General features: G+C 46.3%; 1 protein-coding gene across 5 annotated transcripts in view; it reads right to left on the bottom strand.

Moving 5' to 3' along the window:
* The window catches only part of VPS13A (vacuolar protein sorting 13 homolog A), a 2994934-nt gene that overhangs the window by 1901582 nt on the left and 1071793 nt on the right, over window positions 1-21559 (bottom strand). For all 5 annotated transcript variants that reach the window (XR_011280366.1, XR_011280367.1, XM_069625905.1 and 2 more), the window contains exons 28-29: window positions 12750-12809; window positions 12489-12654 (exon numbers count right to left, since the gene is read on the bottom strand). Coding sequence is in view for 3 of the 5 variants with exons in the window: in XM_069625905.1 (XP_069482006.1) it covers window positions 12489-12654; window positions 12750-12809 (226 nt within the window). In the remaining 2 variants the exon portion in view is untranslated. The remainder of the gene's footprint in view (window positions 1-12488; window positions 12655-12749; window positions 12810-21559) is intronic.

The raw sequence follows: 21559 nt of genomic DNA on the forward strand, positions 1-21559 counted from the left end.
TGTATTTCCAGACTCAACTGTATTATGATGGAAGTCCTCCTCAAATTTGTATTTCTGTTCCAGATGCTCCCTGTTGTGGTTCACACAGCTTTTTAGAGGTGGTTAAACATAGGCTTCTGAAGTTTCTGTGGGCGGGGAAAGAGACCCACAAAAGATTAAGGAGGGGGGGGGGTAGGACTTGCAGACTTAGCGGCTTACTGTAAGGTGCCCCAGCTATGCTAACTCATTGAGCATCTAGAGCCACATTCGGAGAAACAGTGGGTGACTATGGACAATTTGATCCTGACCCAGGTCTCAAAGGGTGAATGGCTGTGGGTACCACCGAGGGGATACCGCATAGGGTCCTGGAGCACCCCTTACTAGCGGTGTTGTGGACAGTCTGGAGCTGTATCTGGGCCCCTATTGAGGAACCTGATAGCAGAACCCTTACAGTTCCAGGAATGGTACAAGGTGGGCCTCAGTAGAGCAGGACAGATGTGGGAGAAGGGAGAGTTCCCATCTATGGGCACACTGGAAGACTGTCTCCACATAGGTCGACTATCCCCCTTTTCGCTATCTGCAGCTGACGGGTGCTCTCCATGACACAAGATGGGGGTATAATCTGCTATGACATCTCACAGCCTTCGAGTCGTTACTCTTGCAGGGCAGAGACACAAAGGGCTGTATAGCAAGCCTGCATAAGACACTGTTAAGGGCAGAGGCACCGCAGGGTTTATTGGCTAGGGAAAGGTGGGCCAATGACCTCCATTGGGAAATACCGGACGATTTATGGCTCACGATGTGTAGATGGGACACGGACTCTACGGTCTCCCTCCAATATAGGATGCAGGCGATTAAGATCTTACACCGTTGGCACACCCCCACCCCTGCTCTCTTGGCCAGGATGTATCCAGGAGTTTACTCACACTGCTGGAAGGAGCCGACGTCCCGGTGCAGACTACTACCATATATGGTGGGAATGTACTCATATACAAACTTATTGGGGGTGGTCCTCTCATGGTGTAAGGGGTTGGATGCGATTTCAAGGAAATTGTCGCTTTGGGGCTGTTATTTGGGGTGTGGGATGAGATGGAAGCTGAAGATCAAGGGAACCACATGACCCATACCATGTTTGTGGCAGCTAGGTATTGTGTAGTGTAATTTTGGAAACGGGACAGAACCCCCACGGAGAAGGAATGGCTTTGCTGCTACTTTCTCTCCTCCTCTTGCACCTTTGGTTGACTCAAACCCTGACACAGCCCTCTGTAACCTTCATCTCTCTAGCTCTAACACTCTGGATGTCCTTGCCCCAGTCATGAGGATCCGCTTGAAGCCCATATCCAAGTGCAACTCTTGGTACGATTCCGACCTCGCCGCCATTAAACGCAAGTGTAGGGCAGTGGAGGGCATCGGGCGCACCCCCTGACAAAGTGGCCTGCCACCTGTTCCAAAGGCAGTACAGACTCTCTGTCCTCTCTAAGAAGAGATCCTACATCCAAGCCCGCATCTCTGCAGCATCTAACAACTCGGCTGAACTTTTCAAAATCTATAAGGAGCTGGCCAATCCTGCTGCAGTCTCTACCTCTCCTGTTCCCTCCCAGGCCCTCTGCATGGCCTTGGCCTCTCATTTCACTACTAAAATTAAGGACATCCTGTCCACCCTCTCTTCCTCTACCTCCTCCTCTAACACTCCTGGCCCGTCTGAAGCCGTCTCTCCTCCTCCTTTGTCCTGTTCAACCCCGACTATGCTTCTAGAGAAGACCGATCTATGAAAGTCTCGTCAAAGCAGGTTATCCCCTGCTCATCCAGAACAATTAAGGACCATATCGACACCCTTGCGCCAGCCTTGGCCAACTTCTGCAATCACCCCTTTGTCAAAGGAACTTTCCTCTTAAGCACTCTTGTGCACCTCCATCTAAAGAAGCCCTGGGCCGATCCTTCCTCTCCGACTATCACCCGAGCTCCATCACTCCTTCCCTGAGCAAACTCTTGGAAAGGCTGGTCATCTCCTAGCTTAATCTACATACTGAATCTTTTGGTTGCCTCCATGACCACCAGTCTGGCTTCAGAGCTGCAAGAAGCACGGAAACTGCTCTCACAGGAACACCCATGAAGACGTGCTCTCCAATCATGACTCTAATCTCCCTTCTGTCCTCATTCTCCTCGATCTATCCTCTGCATTTGACATGGTCAACCATGCCATCCTGCTCAATCGTCTCTGCGACAACCTCGGTATAACTGATCTGGCCCTGGCCTGGTTGACCTCGTTTTTCAACAACCAACCCTCTCAGGTCCAACTTGGGTCTTTCCCCCCTTCTATATCTCTCTGTCTACTTGTGGTGTTCCCCAGGGGTCTAACCTCTCTCCTTGGCTCTTCAACCACTACCTGTCACGTCTTGCCCACGGCATCGTTACTTTCTGCTTCAGTTTTCAATGTTAAGTGGGTGACACTCAGCTCTCTTTCAGGCTCCCCTCAGCCCCCTCTGCATCTTCTCTCATACCAGACTGACCACAATACAGGAATGGTTTGTCGCCAATGATCTCTGTCTAAATGGCAGTAAGACTAGGATCCTCCTCATTGGGACACCCGCTCCCTCTTTTTTTTTTCTCTCTCTCTCTCTCTCTCTCTCTCTCTCTGGCTCTCTGGCTCTCTGGCTCTCTCTCTCTCACCACCAACCGTGGGCCCCTTCCCTGCTCCATCCTGTGAGGACAAGAACCTTGGTGTCATCTTCGAGTCCACCCTCTCCTTCACTCCTCAAATCTCTGGGGTCTCTAAGAAGTCAAACTATCAGCTGCACTTCCCCAGAGGTATTCTTCCTTTTCTCACTTTCGCCCAGGAGCTCTGGTCCTCTCTAGGCTGGACTATTGCAACAGCCTCTTTCTAAATCTTACTGCCTCTACTCTTTGACCTTTACAACTTATCCAGAACAGGACTGCAAGACTTGTCCATGGCCTCAAGCCCAGGGATCATATCTCTCCAGCTCTGAAAACTCTTCACTGACTCCCTAGAGCTGCAAAGGATCAACTTCAAGACCATCTGCCTCATCAACAAGGCGTTCTGGGGCCTGGGGCCGCTCTACCTCCAACGTTCTCTTCCAAAACATCTTCCTTCGCAAGGTCTCCGCTCAACCACCTCCAAGTCTTTGTGGGTCAGACGCTTCTCCAAGCAAAGAGTTGGGTACAGAGCTATCTCCTCAGCCGGGGCCTCCCTCTGGAACAGCCTCCTAGTCTCTCTCTAACTTGAGCAAAACCAACTCCAGTTCTGGAAGCAACTCAAGACCTTCCTTTTTACTTCCGCTTTCACTCTTCCTTGCTGATGCACCTCACTGCTCTGCGCACTGGTCACCCTCTGAACTCGGGCCCAGGTTCCTGCATGTCCAGTTGCCCTCGCACTGCCTCGGACTCCCCAGCACTTAAGGGTTGGTAGCTGCAACCCTACAGTCCCTTCTCTCTGCACTTATGAGCCACCCGCTGGCTGCACTTGTGAATTAACTGCACTTCCTCCTTCCCCTCCCCTCTGGCACGTCTCCCCTTCTCTCTTCCCCCGCACTTGCATGATCTGGTTGACACAAGGCTTAGTAAGATTGTTATTATTTTGTTTCCCACTCCTTGTCTTGTTGCACCTAAAAACACTTGTGTATAGGCACATTATAAATGCCACATATCATATCAATGGCTACAGAAAGTCAGGGAGATTTTTGAAATAGAGTATATGACACATATCCTTAATGAGTCCAGGGTGAAGATCAGAGAGATGTGGCTCCCTTTTTCTGCTCAATATAGCAGTTAACCAGAACTACAGAGGGAACACACGTGGGAAATGGAGGGAGGGGTTGCTGCCTCTAACTGTTTTTTTTTTAAAAACAATTTTTACTTTTATTCCAAACAACAACCAACAAAAACAAATTTAACAGTGCATGTCTCAGTTACCCAGCATCACACACAAAGTTGCAGGTGATCACTGTTTTCCACTTACCCTCCAACTCAAGCTTATTCACCCGCTTTTCCAGCTTCAGTATCTGCTGAGGGCATTTCCTCATCTGTATTTGTAGAGGAGTTCTAATTGTTTGGGCAGCCTTGGGTGGACCCCTGCAGAGTAGCTACCTGGTGTCTCCAGGCCATTAATGTTTCTGTTTCATCCTCACCTCCCTTGCTAGCTGCCTCATACCATGCCACTGTTTCGGCTTCTGCCCATTTCCGCAAGTCGTGCCACCATACCTCTAATCTAGGTCTGTGGATTGCCTTCCAGCCCATGGCGATTCTGCGCTTAGCCAGTATGTAAGCCAGGTCTTTCAGTTTACTCACATGTCCCAAGTTGTGAGGTCTTACAAAGCCCCCCCCCCCCATCATACAGGCCCATACTGATTCCATACTGATTCCACATCAAACTTAATTTCCTTTTTGACTAGTCGGTTCATGATTTCACTCCAGAATTTACTAATCCCTGGGCATGTCCAGAACATATGTACCATCCCCGCGTTCACCTTCCCACATTTAGGGCATACCAGTGTTCCTGCGTTCTTAAATCTGGCAATCTTCTGTGGGGGTCATATATGCCCTATGAGTTATATATAGTTGAATTTGTTGCAGCCTCGCATTCCTAGATACTTTTTTATGATATCTTTGGGCTCTTTCCCATAACCTGTCTTGCATGGGCTCCCCCACTTCATCTTCCCAGTCTTGTCTCAGCTGTGTCACTTCCATGCCCACCCTAGACATTAGAAGTTCATAGATTCGAGAGACTTCGGGTCCGCCTTCCGAGACATCATAGTAGTCTCTACAACTTCATCAGGCTGTTTAGTCAGAATCTCTTCTGGCCATGTTTCCTTCACCTTCTGCACCATTCTGGTATAAGTGATATATTGCCCTGGGTGTAGACCAGTTTCTTCAGCTATCTCCTCAAATTTAGTTACTTTCCCTTCTTTCCATAGGTCTCCCAATGTGGCTATGCCCACCGGTTCCCAGTGCTTACGGATCGTCTTCCTTAATTGCTCATCTACACCGCGCAATGCCACTAGTGGCGTCTGCGGGGAACATGGGGTCGGGTTATCTATAGCTCGGCAAGATATGCGCCATATCTCCCATCCTAATTTCAAAAGCCTAGGTCGCTCTCTTATTTCTGATTTGGGCACCCATATCATCTCTTTCAGGAAAAACGGGGTCAATTCGGCTTTTAACAGTCTGGATTCAGCTGCAGGGTCTTCTGTCAGCCATTTCGGCACATACTGTAGTTGGCTGGCCATATGTTAGATCTCAAAGTTGGGTAGTTTTATGCCGGCTTTATCATATGTATTTTGCAATTTCCATAAGGCTATCCTGTTCCTGGTGTTGTGCCATATAAAACCTCTGCATAGGCTTTGTAATTTGCTGAAGAAGCGCTTGGGTATCGCATAAGGGATGTTCACGGAAAAATGTAATAACCTGGACAGCGCTACCATGTGTGTTATTACCCTCTCCGCATTATATGCATGTTCGTCCTCCACTATGTGATAAATATCAACCCCCAGGTATCTAAAGGACCTAGTCTCCGAGGGTGAAGTACTGGTAAATTCTCCTGTGGGGTCTTTCTCTATCTACCCAATGGGAACAGGCTCGATTTCATGGGGTTGACTGCAATCCCAGAGAGCGACGCTAATCGCTCCATTACTTCTAGGATGTACTGTAGGATATCTCAGATATAGCAGTATGTCATCGGCATACAGTGATATGAGATGGGGTTCTCCCTTCGTATAAATCCCCACCGTTTCATATTGTTGTCTCAAATATATTGCAAGAGGTTCTAATGCGAGGATATACAAGATCGGAGACCAGGGGCACCCTTGTCTGGTGCCTCTGCTGAGCTGCCATTTGTCCAAGATATATGCTCCCGTCTTAACCCTGGCCAGTGGAGAGCTATACAGCAATTTAACCCATTTTAGGTACCGAGGCCCTATTCCATATTCCTTCAGGGCCGCCATCCGCCAGGGCCATTTGACAGAGTCAAAGGCCTTCACTGCATCTAGTGACGCAATTGCTACGTCTTGTATATCTCCTTCTGATTGCTCTATGACGTGGTGTAGCCGCCCAAGATTGTCTGATATGCTTCTATGCGGCACGTATCCTGTCTGGTCGGGGTGTATGAGTTTGCCTACAACCTGTCTCAGTCTGTTTGCTAGCGCCGCTGTGAGAATCTTGCTATCTTGATTTAGCATGGATAGTGGTGTGTATGACCCGCAGTCCGTGCTGGGTTTGTTGGGCTTAAGGAGCGGGGTGATGATTGCCTCTCTGAGGGTTTCTGGCAGCCTCCCTCTCTTCCATGCTTCGTTTAGCATCTCTAGCAATGAGGGGGGGGGAGCACCTCCTCCCCATACGTCTTATAAAACTTGTTAGGGAGTCTGTCAGCCCCTGGGGCCTTCCAGTAGGTAGTTGCCTAACTACCGCTTCAAGTTCATCCAACGTGATCGGGGCATCTAGGTTTTCTCTCTCTTCTGCGCTCAACTTTGGCAAACCTATGTCCTCCAGTGTTTCCATGATCTCGCTCCATTCCCCTCCTGCTGTGTCGCCATACAATTGTTGGTAAAACTCAAGACACCTTGTGTTCACTCCTTCTTGGGTGTCTAATATCTAGCTGTTCTTCCCCTTTATTGCCCTGATGGTTTGTCTAGGTGCTTCCTTTTTGTACAACCATGCCAACAATCTCCCAGGTTTGTCTCTGCACGCATGTTGCCTTTCGGTATATTTCTTATAATTCAGGTTACTTAGCCTCTCCCAGTGTCCCTCGCACTCCCGCTGTAGCGTACTTATGGTTTCGGCCATCTCTGAGGAGCTCTCTACCTTGTTCATAATTGCCTCTAGTTCCCTCTCTGCTCCCCGTAGTTCTCGGATTGTTTCGCCTTGGAACCCTTTGGATTTTTATATGGCCACTCCTCTCACCACTACCTTAAATGCCTCCCCCAGAGTGCCTGCCGAATCTACACTACCAGTGTTTTTTTCAAAATATTCTAGAATATCCTCTCTCAGGTCCTCCCTAAACAATGCATCTTTTAACGCTTCAGCTCTGAATCACCATGTGGGGATCCTCACTCTGGGGGGTAAGTATTGCCATGTTAGCATCAGTGAGGAATGGTCCGAGAGGACCCTCGCTTTATATTCCGCCAGCTCAATCTCACCAGTTATCTCTGTGGAGACGAACATGTAGTCCAGTCTAGTGTGCAAGTTTTGTGGAGCCGCATAGAGTGAATAATGTCTATCTTGTGGGAGGCGCAACCTCCAGATATCGTCTAGCTGAAATTCATCTGTTAGGTTCTTCAAAGTTTTGGCAGCCGGGGTGGGTTTGCTTTGTTTCCCATCCGATCTGTCCATCCCCGGGTCTAGCGTGCAATTAAAGTCACTCCCCCATATAACTATCCCTCCCAAGTACGGGCTGACTTTGCCATACAATGTCTTGAAATAGGCCACAGTATTTTGTTTGGGGGCATGTGTGTTCATTATACACACCTCTTTGTTTTCAATCAGTCCCTTTATAACCACCATCCTGCCATCCGGGTCCTCTGTGGTCCGTACCAGCTGAAAGGGTTCATGCGGAGCAATCCAGGTGATTACTCCCCTGGCATATGCGGAGTATGTTGTCCCGATAGTGGTGCCCTTCCATTTTCCCCGTATTACCTCTCGTTTGTCTTTCGTAAGGTGGGTTTTCTGTAGTAGAGCAATGTATTTTCTGCCTCCTCAAGTACATCATTATCTCGTTTCTCTTTAAATAGCTGTTAAGCCCTCTGACATTCCAAGTCACTATCTTAAGGTCTCCCATTGTCAACCGTACCCTGTCCCACCTCTATCCCTCCTTGTCATTCATATCGCGCGGCGTAGCACGTGGGCATAAGCTTGTTTCCCTACCACTACAAACTCCCCTCCCTCCCGCCTCCCCTCCCGTCCCCAACTGTTGCTCCGCTCATCCCTGGATCTCAGGCAATCCCACATTTGGTCCCATCCTGGCAAGCCGGTGCTAGGAGCCCAGCAGGAGGTTACTGCACTACCAGCAACCCAACTAACCTATCTATTGGGGTATGAGTTTGGCTTCTCTTTCCCTCCCGCTTTCATGCCTCATCAGCTTTGCACATCATTGTCTATCCTCCCATATCTATAATCAAGTCCCATTGTCACAGTTTATACGGCACCATCGCATCTGGAGGCATTTTCTCGTTACTCTGTGCCGCTGTCCTTCTGTTTCTCTGCTCCCTCTGGGCAATTTTGTATGTCTAGCTATTCTGTCGGATCCTCCGGAGCCTCAAAAAAAATTGCTCGATTCATGTGAAACGCCTTTAGTTTAGCAGGGTACATTAACATGTATTTGTAGATGGCTTCGTGCAATCTCCTTTTAACTGTTCCAAAACGTTGTTGTCTCCTTTGCATCTGGAGTGTATAGTCTGGGTATGCAGTGATAGACACAGATGCCCTTTGAATGGTGCCTTCTTTGCAGAAGTGTTCCAGGATCCTTTACCTATCTCGATAATTTAATATCTTAGCGATAATTGGTCTCGGTGGAGCTCCCGGGGGAGGAGAGGGGGGGTCTCCTTGTCAGCGCCCTGTGCACTCTCCCAACTGCAAATCCTTGAGTGAGTGTCCCCCCCCTCTATCTCTTGTAGCAGCATAGACTCAATATACTCTGTGGGGTTCGATCCTTCCTGTCCCTCCGGGAGTCCCACTATGCGTATATGTTCCTTCGTGCGCGCCCTTCAGCTTCCTCCGCTCTGCTTTACAAATTGCTTACTTGTTGTCTCAGTGCGTGGATCTCCGATGTATGCGTTGCGCTGGCAGCTGTGTTTGATTTCACATCTTTCTCTAATTCACTTTTCCTTTCCGCTATTGATCTTACGTCCTGTCTCAATAGGTTGACGTCCACCTGTACTGCGTGGATTTTAGCCTCCAATGATTCCTGGAGTGTGGTCATGGAAGACTCCAGTTTCGTTTCCCATGTCAGTTTCAGGTCTGCTATGGCCTATAGGATTTGCTGGTCGCCACATGCTGGAGATGCATCTCCCTGTGCATTCCTCTCTTTGTTCTTGGCCCCCTCCGTAGTTTATGGTGTCTTTGCGAAGTCCTCCATTGTGGCTTGCTTCCCCTTCGTCTTTGGTGGTTTGGCTGCCATTGTCATATATCCCAGCGTTACAGTCCAAGGCAGTTGAGGCCCGGGTATGTTCTTCCTGTGCCCAATATTAGATTTTGTCAGGGGTCTGCCACTATGCTGCCTGAGGTCACAGTGTTCTTCGCTGAGTGTAGGCTTCCTCTTCCCCGATGGGGCCGTGGTTTCCCTCTGGTCAGTCTTGCAGTGTGCTGACCGTGGTGACTGTTTCTCACAGGTTCTGCGGTGCACTGTACTGCTTGGAGCCCTATCCAGCAGCAGTGCAGCTGGGTTAAGCGGTGTGGTCGGACCCTTGTCTCGATGTTGTGGGGGTCACAGCTGCCTCGTTGGAACCCGTGCCCGTCCCTTTCTACAATTCTCTTTCTCCAGACAGTTCGTGAGGGGGAAGGTTATCGCACTTAAACCTCCTCTCTCCTATGTTCTTAGCGTGGGTAACTGGTCCAATAATGTTCTGCTCTGCCTGCAGTGGTGCCTGTTTTTGCAGTGTTTCCTAGTTATGGGTTATGTTCCCAGATTCAACTCTGTGTAGTTTCTAGCTCTGTTGTGTGCAAAGAGGGTTCAGGCGCGGCCCAATTTCCACCAGTGCAGGTGGCCATGCTTGCATCTCGCAGGGTCTCATTGCTAGTGGGTTGGCCTTCCCAGTCATGCCATCCAGCTATGCAGGAGGTAGAGTTTATCTCTCCTCGGTCTGCTGTGTTTATTCCCTTGTTTTGCCTTCGATCCATGTGCCATAGACTTGAGTGGCCTCTCAGAGCGCCATCTCTCATGCTGGGGACCTGTGTTGTTCTTTATCCTTAGGCTGTCTTCCTGGTGCATTGTATCTGTTTCCCACGGATCATTCTGCTTCCATCCTTGATCCGATGCACGATTCACGGTCGCAAGTCTGACCGCCTGCACCAAATGTAACTGGAGGCTTCCAATGCCTCCTCGGGCGCCTCTGCCCTAACATTTCAGCAGCCTTTGTATGGGCGCTGCTTGCGCTCCTCTGCCCGGCCCTTACCTGGCCGGGGCTGTGCGCCGAAGCTTCACCCATTGTTCTCATCCCGAAGCCGGCTGCCATTTTCTTGTCAGTGTCTGTCAAACTGTGCCTAACGGGTTCCCACAGCCGTATTTGCTGTTCCAGTGGCTCAAGCAACATTTCTTTCTTCATAAGGTGCCGGATCGTAGATGGATCTGCAGGAGCCTGCAAAGAAGACGTCCTAGCTCATGGCTGCTAAACCACGCCCCTGCTGCCTCTAACTGTTATAGGATGTTATATGATGTTTCAGGTGCTATGTGCTGGAAGAGGGGAAAGGGTGGTGGGTTTTGGGGGAGGAAGGGAGAGAATGGCTCACTAGGGTCACGATAAGTGTACTATTGCAAATGTCTATTCCGTGTGCTGCTCTTGTCTATGTCATAAAATTTGAATAAACTGTAATTTTCACCAAAAAAAAAGAACACTATGGTACTGCAGGAGTGCAGAAGGAAACACGTTAAGGAGAAGGGATGCCAGATACCCCAGTGGTGGAAGAAATGTGGTCAATGGGGCACTAGGATGCCAGTAGGGGACAAAGACGGTCTAATGTGCTTAGAAGCGGAACACCACAAGCAGTGCCCTGGTGACACTTGTAAAGAGACTACCTGATCTGCACACATTGTTTTTTTCTTTTAAAACATGTGTTATGTCATGTTTTATCTATAAAACCACAGTAGTAGGTTACATTCACAAACCTAAGAAAGAAAAATAACCCCTTTCCCTTGTAAATTCCCAGAACTCTCCCTTTTCTATCCCCTACCTTGCTCCTCATGCATCATAATTGAAACACCATAGATCACCCACACGGATTATTATAAATCTATGCATCATGGTTTCACTTCAATGGCGGGTTAACTTCTATATTTGGTGAAGAAAGGGAGCCAGGCTCCTTCTATGTTTGTTTTGGACTTGGCCATTAGGTGTGCATTCCATATCGTATATAAGGCTCTCGCTTTTTGAAACCCATTCCTTCTCAGTAGGGATTTTATTCCTCTTCTAAAATTGAGCATGAATTTCTGGCATCGACTGTCCTCAGGCCATGGAACATTCTTAACAATGGAACTAATTAAACTATTAAAGATGCTGGAATTGTATAAAGACTATTCCAGAGGACTGGGCGGAAGAGGTGCATTTTATTTTATTTGTAAATATTGCGACGCTGGATATATAATTGTTTTTGTACTATGTGAAAAGTCAAATGTTTGGCTGAAACACATTTAATTTAAAATAAATAAATAAGGTATTTTGCAAATGGAGACTTATGGGGCGATGGTAAGCATCATACATTGAATTGCTGAGTTTAAAGGATTCCAGTGTTAGTTCATGAAAATTATAAACATATGCTGATTCTTTCCCATTTTTATCAGTGGGGCAATATCTGATTCTAGAGTATGTGCATGTTTTGCACCTGCTTTTTGTTGCTCAAGCAAATGGTGAAGTACAATAATATTTTTTGCATTTATATAGTTTGTAATTGATACAAGTTTACTTCTGTTCTAATCTACGGTCTAATTTTGCGAAGAATGCAGCAAAGTTGTCCGAGTTTTTGGAAGCAGATTTTCCATGCAATACTTTTATTGCATGGAAGGGCCTTATTACGAGCTTGGGGGGTAACTGGAAACAAAGTGCCAACATTCTCCTGTTTTTTAAGTCTGTTTACTTGTGAGGTTTGAAACCCAAAAACAGTACAGTTGCTTTTTAAACAATATTTTTGATACTGTAACTTGATGATGGCCTTTTATATGGCATTTGGATGTAGGTTTCTTTGTTTCCTTTTCGTCTTCAAAATTGTTCTTATTGCAAGATTTGTATTCTTTATATTATTTTCTGTGTTGTAATATTCTTTTGTGAAAGGTTTGTTTTAGAAACCAATACACAATAAATACAAAATAAAAAATCCTGAATTTTTGTAGCAGCATTAAATCCAAAAGTGCCATCAGTGCTTCCAAAAATAGTATACTGCCATTCCTCAATGAAGCCAATGGCATTTTAAAAATGGGACTACAGAAAGTCATATTTAGGCAGATGCCACAATTACCATAGGTGGTAACTGTAATTTGCTTAGGAGGTATTTGCTCTGCTAATACCTCCAGTCTCATAATGAAGCATAAAGGCTTACAAGCTATCTTCTAATCCCTCTCCTATTTTTCCAATAATGCAGTGGTAGGAGAAAACATGACCTGCATTTGTAGTTGGATTTATGACGTTTTTTCAGGTAAGCTTTCATCAAATGCTTCTGTGACACGAATGCCTTTATTTTTTTACTACTGTGATTCTGATAAGAACATTGAAATACATTGCAATATACAGCACACATTTGATGTTAAGAATCATTTACAATTGAAACCAGAATGATTCTATAAAGAATTAACATACTTATTATTTTCTTGTGGACAACTTCTTTTTTCTCTTCCGCAATTTCTGGGACCTGCTCCTCCACCCCTGTTTTAGTTTCAGATTGTGGAGCAAAGTTGTTTAAAAAGTTCATGGTGCACAAAAGGGCTTCGGTATGTAGATGGATATCCAGAGAGGAAAAATTCACCTGCAAAAAGAGACGGGCATCAATCAGACGATGCAAACAATTTTTAGACCAGAAGAATAAAGACCGATTTTTTTAGAAAACATTTCAAGCCATACCTTTATTAGTTGTTCAACATTTTTGTATGTGGTCTTAAATTCGGGCCCATTCACGTCCGCCTAAAAAAATAACAAAATGTCCTGATTACCATACAATATTTAAACGAAGTGGTATAGCCTGGAGGAAACATGACGGTGATGTGTCCTTGCATCAGTTCAAGATTACCAATATGTCTTTGCATCAGTGTGAAATTAACGTTTAAATATTGTTTTTGAATTATAAAAAAAAGTCTGAAAAACCAGAAGTAGGAAACAAAGAAAGAGGGAGGTACAGGGGATTCTTCCCTGGTTTATTATAAAAAACATAAAATTGCCGATGCAAAGACCGCCAGCACTCTGGGCACTGACACAGGTGTAACTGAGGGATGTTTGTCTGGCCTAATCAGAGAAGACCTGGTCTGGTCCAACAGTTAAGTGGTTGCAAGAATTTCCTATACCATATTTCTCAGGACAGAGGGTTTTACATGTTTCAGTCTCAGCTTACATGTAATGGTACAGAAGGTTACTCACTTTTTTGTAGAACATTAGATTACTTATTTTTTAAAAATAGAAGTACTAAAGTATGTGACCTAATCTAAGCAATTGTACAGTTGTCCAATTGGTAATTGTAATCCCAACTTTTACTTAAAAATATGAAGTGAGTGAGAGCTAAACACATTTTATTAAGATATTTAATACAGAGCAGACCTAGCTTCAAGGAGTAGAGTGCTCTATGAAGAACATTCTTTTTAACAAGGGTATCTCCCACATAAGGGGCGGCATTGACAACAGTGTGGTATACGGGCCTGGTTGAGACCAGACAACAGTAACCAGGATCTAATGGGGCACAGTACTAGACATTGGTATTTACATTTCTTCACACACATTTGTAATGTGAGATTTACATCTGCAGTATGGTTTCACGAATCAGGGCAAAATAATATATTGGGATTTCCTACCACTGTCATGTTGCATCCTTTCTGAAGAAAAGTCTTTCTTTGCATAGAATGCTGTTAAAGCTTTATACTGTTTGTGTACTACAAATGTAACAGTCAAAAACTTCTCCCTCTACTGATATTGCTATGGCAAGGGGGTCTGCTAAACTCTTTACACACTACTTTATCGTCAGTGAGTTTATTTATTTATTTTAGAAAACATATAAACACGCGAGGCAAGCCCTTGGTGGAGTAGCCGTACAAGACGACCAAGCCACTGAGTTCAACGTGCAGCAGTCTCAGGTGGGGTGGGGGGCCGGCGATGGGAAGCGAGCCCCTCGGTGGGTTGGCCCTTGTATTTATATAACCAACTAAATTTACATAAACTATCTGTCGACGCATCTGTGATTAGACCACAGATGTGTCGACGGATAGTTTGTGGATGTGTGATATGCGATTCTAGACTATCCCTGAAAATGCACAGCTCTGATATGTTGGGCTGAGCATAACCCAGTGATTTGTGTCCTTTGTCTGCATTTGTCAACAGCAGGAGACCAGACGGCACTGGAAGGCTTGAATGCAGATATGTTTTCCAATCTGCACAACAAAACACTGATTGTAATTATTGTGGTTTTTTGTACTTTTAGGTTTAAAAGATAATAATTTTGTAATAATGCATTTGCTATCCCGTCACCCAAAAAGAAAGTATTTCTGCAGGCTGAGGTGTTTTAATCAAAGAGTCTGTACATATGTTTTCTAAAATAAAAAAAGGATGAAAAAGTGGTGTTTAAATAGCTTGGCAGACCCCCCGCCATATCCGATAGGAGTAGAGAGAGAAGTGTTCGATTGCTTCTTCAAGATTTGTAGTGTTTGAGAAATTACAGATGGCAATAACAAATTACTTACCCCTTCTAGTGTTCTTTCTACTGGGTGTTATAATCTTAGATATTTATTCTCCAGCTTTGCAGCTCTCTGAAAATGTTTTCCCAGCAGGGGGTGTCGGGCACTGTGGCGTCGATAGCCGTTCAGTCAACTACGTGACCGGACGGGACCTCGATGCGAGTACAAATAGCACGCTCAGTGCCTTGTGAGCTCAGTTGTTATTTTTTACCCTTGCACAGCTGTGTTCGGGATTAGAGACAAGAAAAACTGTTCAGGAGAGTCAATGGGCCTCATTACAACTGTGCCGGTCCGGTAAATCTCAGCAGAGTTTGACTGCGGGTGGGTGCCGTCCCACCCGCCAGGGTCAGACCTGGCGGGCAGAAAGGCACCCACTGCAGAGTTTCACGGAAGCACCGGCACCGTTATTAATGGTGTTGATGCTTCCGTGGTCCCCATTCCCATTGAGTCTTATAGGACTCAAATGGGAATGGGGATTTACAATTTACCGGCACCTGACTTCCCGGAACGCTGGGGTTTTAATCCCCCGGTGTTACCGGCAAGCCCGGTGCCGGTAAATCTTGCAAGTCCGGCGGCAACCCGCTGGTAGCACCGGCAGGGCTACCGCCGGACATGTAATGAGGCCCATTGTATAATCGTATTAAGGAGCTCCTTAACCGTGGGGTACAATGGGGGCGCAATGAGAAATCTGTGAGAGGAACATCCAGTAGATAGAACATTACCAGGCGAAAATATTTTACTCTTCTAATGGATTGTTTCCTCCCACGGATTCTTCATTTTAGACAGACTCACATAGCAGTAAGACCATTATGGAGGAGGGAAGGAGCAAACTCCATGGCGATTATGCCACCACTTGTTGGAGGACAGCACTGCCTAAACAAGACTCGTTTTTCCAGATACTGTGACCAGGCAGCAGTATTTTCGAAACATGTGTATGGAGGACCATTGTGCGGCCTGACACATATCCTTTACAGGTACCCCTCTTTGGAGAGCAGAGGTAGCTGGCCCACCCCTAGTGGTATGTGTGCTGAATTCTTCAGGGATTTCCTTGCCCGCTCTGGTGTAGCATTCAGATATACAAAGCACTAGAGATGGTTTGTATTGTTATACCTTTACCCCTTTTTGGGCTGGTTATATCCAATGAATCTTGAAGCATATCTTGAATGATCTTCAAGCATAACATAACATGCGTATTTGTAAAAAACACGTTCACCCTAGAAGGGGCATCTTGGCACTAATAACAGATGTTTATTGTTACCCAACTTAATGGAACTCATTTTATCGACCTCAGAAGGATGAAGGGCTCAGTGGACCTGCCAGTATTCGCTCATGTGACCATGATGTCAAATACAGGGCCCTGTAGTGGATAAATTAGCCCACTGCGCATAAATTGTCTTGTCCTGGCGAAGTAAACACCCAGAGCCCTCTTGGGGTTGAGCCCGTGCAGCCTTTCTCCCTCCTTGGATGCATGAGGCGGTGGATAGAAGGCTGACAAATTGTCTGACATGACATTTGGAAAGAACGAAGGGTGCACTCTGAAGAGTCACCTTGTCCTTGGAAAAGACTAAAGGGTGGCTTAAAGGACAGGGACTGCAACACCCTCTCTTCGGGCTGCAGAAACAGCGTTAAAAAAGCTGTCTTCCAAGATAGCAGCCTCACAGAACACAAATGTAATGGCTCAAATGGGAAAGCCATAAGAAATGTTAATACCAAATTTAAGCCCCATGCCGTTACCACGAAGGATGTTGGACGGAATGTGTTAATCAGGCCTTTTAAAAATTGCACCACCAAAGGGATCAAGAAGTAAGATCCTTGCTCTGCGCTGTAATGCTAGTGTGAAACATGCGAGCAAGAATAACATGGCGACGGTGCGCAGCCATTTTGAACACTCATCTCCCATTACAGTAATAAAGTCTGCGTTTCCGTGGGCCTCACAGAATGACCAATTAAGGGAAAACAGAGCAAGGTCATGTAAGCAGTATTCGAGTGAATTAACTGCAGAGAATAGTTATTGTATTGTCCATTGAAGGACGAATACAGAAAGGGAGTCGGAGCGCACTGCAGGTGCATGATAAGGAGTCTGGGAATGCATGTGAGAGAGAGAGGTGCTGGGTTTTTTCACTTCTAACTGGATTTCTCCACCCTCTGTCCCCTCGACTTGTGATCTGCTTTTCGGCCGAGAGCAGAGTGCAGTTGGGAGGGGTGGGGGGATGCCCCCATAAAGGAGAGAGCATTATATGGAGAAAGTTAGTTGGATGTTGAAACCCTGGGTGATGCTGTCTCGCTGCAATGGAAGACGCTCCGCTTCGGACCCCGTTGGACGCAGTGATCTCTTTACCTACCTGCTGAGGGACTAAGCAGTAAACCTATGCAATTCAATGGAGAAACGTTGGTTACAGGTAAAAAACAAAAAGCCCCAAGAAATTGCACAAGTTATGGTAAGCTAAGCAACCATAACTCGCGCTACGACTGTGCACTGCAAGGACTAACACACATGATATCAAAGATGACATCACAAATGTCATTGATGACATGACTGATGACATCACATGTGTATATAGTTTTGTCGTGTAATTGATGTTGGACCAAATTATGTCAGTCCGGCTAAGTGCACACAGTAATGGAGAAAATTATGAATAGCCCTTCCTATGACCTATACCCGCAGGTGCGCTAGTCCCCACTGTCCCAATCTCATGGGTAGCATGCTGGAAATGGGAGTATGTGCACGTGCATTCCCCCAAAGGACGGCAAGGGCTGTGCGCCAATGAAGCTAAAACATTACTTCTTCCCTTTCCACTTTCTTCTTTCCAGCACGCCGTCATTGCGTACTGTTAAAAAGTTCCACACGCATCCACCAATGACATTGAAGAGCTCTCCATGTAACAGTATCAGTTCTGTACAACAGTCCTCGGCGTACACACCACGCCCAGAAACCTTTTTGCGCAATCCCTCTTCCTACGCAGTCCCATTTCCATGACCGCCATCTTGAAAATCCCTGGATGTGGCTTTGATGCTGTGTGAGGGCATGGGGAAATAAATTGCAATCAGGGTAGGGGGAGTTCGTTGTAAGGGGTGGCTCCGAAAAGAGGCTTTTTTTTTCTTTTTTGTAGATGCTTTTAGAGAAACACCTTTTTTGGGGGTTTTATTTGATTTTGACTCTTCACCGCATCCTGTAGACTGGCCAACAAAACAGCATTACCAATGGGCGACAACGAAATGCCATTTGCTTGGAAAAACTCTGCATTTCCACAACTAATTAGGTCATTGTTGGAGAAGAACATCCCACCAGCGGGCAAAAAAGTATTCATGCTTCTGTTTACGAGACACCTTCCGGCCTCTGGCTCGGGAACAACATCCATGAGAATTGTCTCATACTCTTCGTGGTGTTATGGATGAGAAAAGCACCTTGGCAGTGGGAAAAAGCCTCTTCACTACATTAAGCAACCTCTTCAGTCGACAGAACAAACCTAAACAAGCCACATAACCCATATGCATGCCTCCGTAGTGGATGACGATGACATCGACAGTAGCAAAAGTGGCCAGGTCTTTGCAAAGGGCATGCATATCGGCGAAACTGCGCTCATAGACAGTGTTCCACGATGCATCCACTCCTTCCAAACGAAATTGCCATCAAAGTGTCTTTCTAGGGCATACTTGTGCAGATCTATCACAAAGGCATCACCCACAGTCAACACAATGCTTTTCGCCATGTCTGCCAGCCTCACTAGGCAGAGTAATGTACAACAGTTTGACCGCCCCTTCCTGTGAACCACAGTACCTGATTGGATAATCCCCAAAGTCCCATGTCCATTGGCCAGCATGGTGAGAAGCACATATTATGGCATGTGTGCTTCCCAAAGTACAGCAAGGGCTGCACCCCAGTAAAGCAGCAGCAGTATTTCTTCCCTTTCCATTATCTCTTGCCCACTACTACCTCATTGGGTACGGGTAAATAGGTACACACGATTCCACCAATGCCATCCAAGACATTAGGATCTAACACTGTCAGTTCTGCACAACATTTCATAGGTACCATTACAAATTCAGCCTGTAAGTGTCCTGTCACTCAAAAGCACGTCCAGTAGAATGTTCAGTAAAAGATTGCAAGATTTGTGCATCCACATTCATCCACATGAGCACCCACCACCACAAAATGGGGATATGAAAACTTTTTCTGCAGTATGTTTACAACTGTGTTATAAGTGCCTCTGCGCACGGTATCTGCCACTGAGCATCCATTACGTTCTTTAAAAGCATACTGTTTTTTTTCTCCATCCCCTACCATCAAGTGGCACTTCAGTGGTATGTGCTTGCAACGTTTTCATTTAGCCATATCATACATTGTAATATCGAAACAGGAACTATCTGCCTTCCAACAATGTTACGAAATGTTTTCTCCACTAACCCATCTCCTACATAAATCATACAAATATGCCACCAAAAGCAGCACTGCATGTATCTTACCAACCGAAAGCAAGTTTCCAAAAGGTAATCGTCTGCACAGCTGTGCTTCTGTCTAGGCTGCACTATTGCAACAGGCTCTTTTTAAATATGCCTGCTTCTACTCTCCGCCCTCTGCAACACACCCAGAAGACTACGCGACTTGGGATGGTATCTCTCCTGCACTGAAATGTCTGCAATAGCTCCCAGTGGCTGCGAGGAATAAGGTGAAAACCCTCTGTATTATGCACAAGGACGTATGGGCCCTGGGACCTCAATACTTTCAACTCCCACTTCCTATATATTTCTGTGCTCAAGCTCTCCTCTCATCCGCCTCCAACTCCCTCAGTGTCAGTCGCTTCTGCAAGCAACCAGTTGGTGGTAGATGTTTTTTTTTCCGGCTGGGGCCTCCATCTGCAACAGCCTCCCTGAAACTTGAGCAGAACCATTGCCTGTTCCGGAAGCACCTCAAAGCCTTTCTCTTTGCGTCTGCTTTTTCTCCTCCTCTCACCAGCTAACTGCATGGCATAAACTATTCTACACTGGCTACCTGGCGACTCTGATGTCGGGCCCATGCCACCTCCCCCACGAGGCGAACCCCTGCAGTGCCTTTCTATCAAACCCCGCACTTGGGGACGGTTTTTAGTATCCCTAACAGTTCCTCCCGTACCTGATGTGTGCACTTATCCTTGCACTTGGCACAATCGGCCCGTAATTTTTACTTATTGCTATTTGTTGTTCTTCCCATGTACTGCACCCCCCCCCCGTCACCCATGCACTTGGACGATCTAAGCACACCTGGCCTAGCAGGTTCGTTGTCTCCGTCTCCCCCTCTGTTCCCCCTCACTTGCCTCGTTGCGTTTTGCTAAACTGTATAGGCGCATTATGAATGCCATAGCATACAATTGCACATCATATGATATCATACATACAATGTATTCATGACAGTAGGATGCCTGCCACTTACCTTGTACGCTGCACAGGTTTTTTTCCCCCTGCAGTACCCCACTTTACACTTTTCAAAAAACGATCGCTCAGAAAGAGCACTGCATGCATGTTGCGAACTTCAAACAAGTACATACAGTTCTCCATACACCCAGGATGCCTGCCCATTACCTTGCACTCTTCCACCATAGCCTTCTGCATTTCTTTGTGCAAAGAGACCTTCTGTCAGAGTTTTTGCATACACACCACAACTACAAACCATATTGAGCAGAGTCTTTCCCTCCACAGTGCCATTTCCATGGCTACCATCCTGAAAGTGGCTGGATGTGGCACGTGTAATCCTGAAACTACAGTGTAATCTGCAGGGTTTTCGTGCTAGGGAGTGGGGGGGGGGGGGTGTGAAACAGGGTAGGCCATTAGGTCTTTAGTGGTCCCTCTGAAAAGGTTTACTTTTTTCCTTCGTTTTTTTTTACATGCTTGCAAACCACCTTTTTTGTTTTTTATCGAATTACGGGCAACGCTTCCTGCACAGTGTACAAGAAAATGGTATTGCCAATGGTGTTCAAAGAAATGCCATTTGCATGGAAGCAGTGTATATTTTGCAAATTCATGCACTAATAGTGGGTGGAGAACATCCCATCAGTGCACATAAATGCAGGCATGGCTCTGTTCATAAGACACCTTCCAAGCTGTGGTTGGGGTCAAATTACACCAGCATAGTACCATACTCCTCTTGGGGGAATGGGTGAGAAAACGACCTTGGCAGTGGGAAATATCTGCATTTCTGCATTCATCAACTTCTTCAGGTGACGGGGCAAACGTCTACACGACATACAACCCAAATGTAGACCTCCATTATGCACCACGACAACTTCATCAGTAACGATAAAGGCCACATATCTGCAGAGACAAACCATCCCGCCAAAACTGCACGCATCGAGACTGGCTCACAAAGCATCCACTCCTTCCAACCCGGAATTAGCAGCAACACCTCTTTGCACGGCATACGTGTGCAGATCTAGTACAAATATATCACCCACGATCAGCAATGTGCATCTCTCCATGTCCACCAACCTCATTACATAGAGTATTGGGAGACAGTAGTACCGCCCCTTCCTGTGAACCACACCTTTGACACCCGTTTCCATATTGCCCATAGTTCCATTCGCATGCCCACCATGCTGAAAATGGCAGGATGTGGTGAGTGCGCTTTCCCAGCGACAGCAAGGGCTACACCCCAGTAAAGCAGGGACAGTCCTCCTCCCCTCTCCACTGTTCTTCATCCAGCACTCCCGCATTGAGGACTGAAATATTCACTGTGCATGTAGCAATCACAGCCAAGAAGTCTGCATCCAACACTGTAATTTCTGTACAGCACTACATATTTACTGTTCAACACTTAGAGCACATGTCACCAAGTACTACAATCCACACACATACCACAGCCACCGGCACTCTTACCCAAGCTCTGCACCGTTATACAGGCATGCATAGAAAGATTCACCTTCTACCAGAATCTATAAACTTAACACAGCCTTCGGCACCCCTACCCACTATCATTCACATACGATGGTTTTACTGCCAACCGAACCAATCAACAGTATATGCATG

Source organism: Ambystoma mexicanum, chromosome 6p (genome assembly GCF_040938575.1).
Source record: "Ambystoma mexicanum isolate Mex_15411 chromosome 6p, UKY_AmexF1_1, whole genome shotgun sequence".
In the NCBI taxonomy this organism is placed as follows: domain Eukaryota; kingdom Metazoa; phylum Chordata; class Amphibia; order Caudata; family Ambystomatidae; genus Ambystoma; species Ambystoma mexicanum.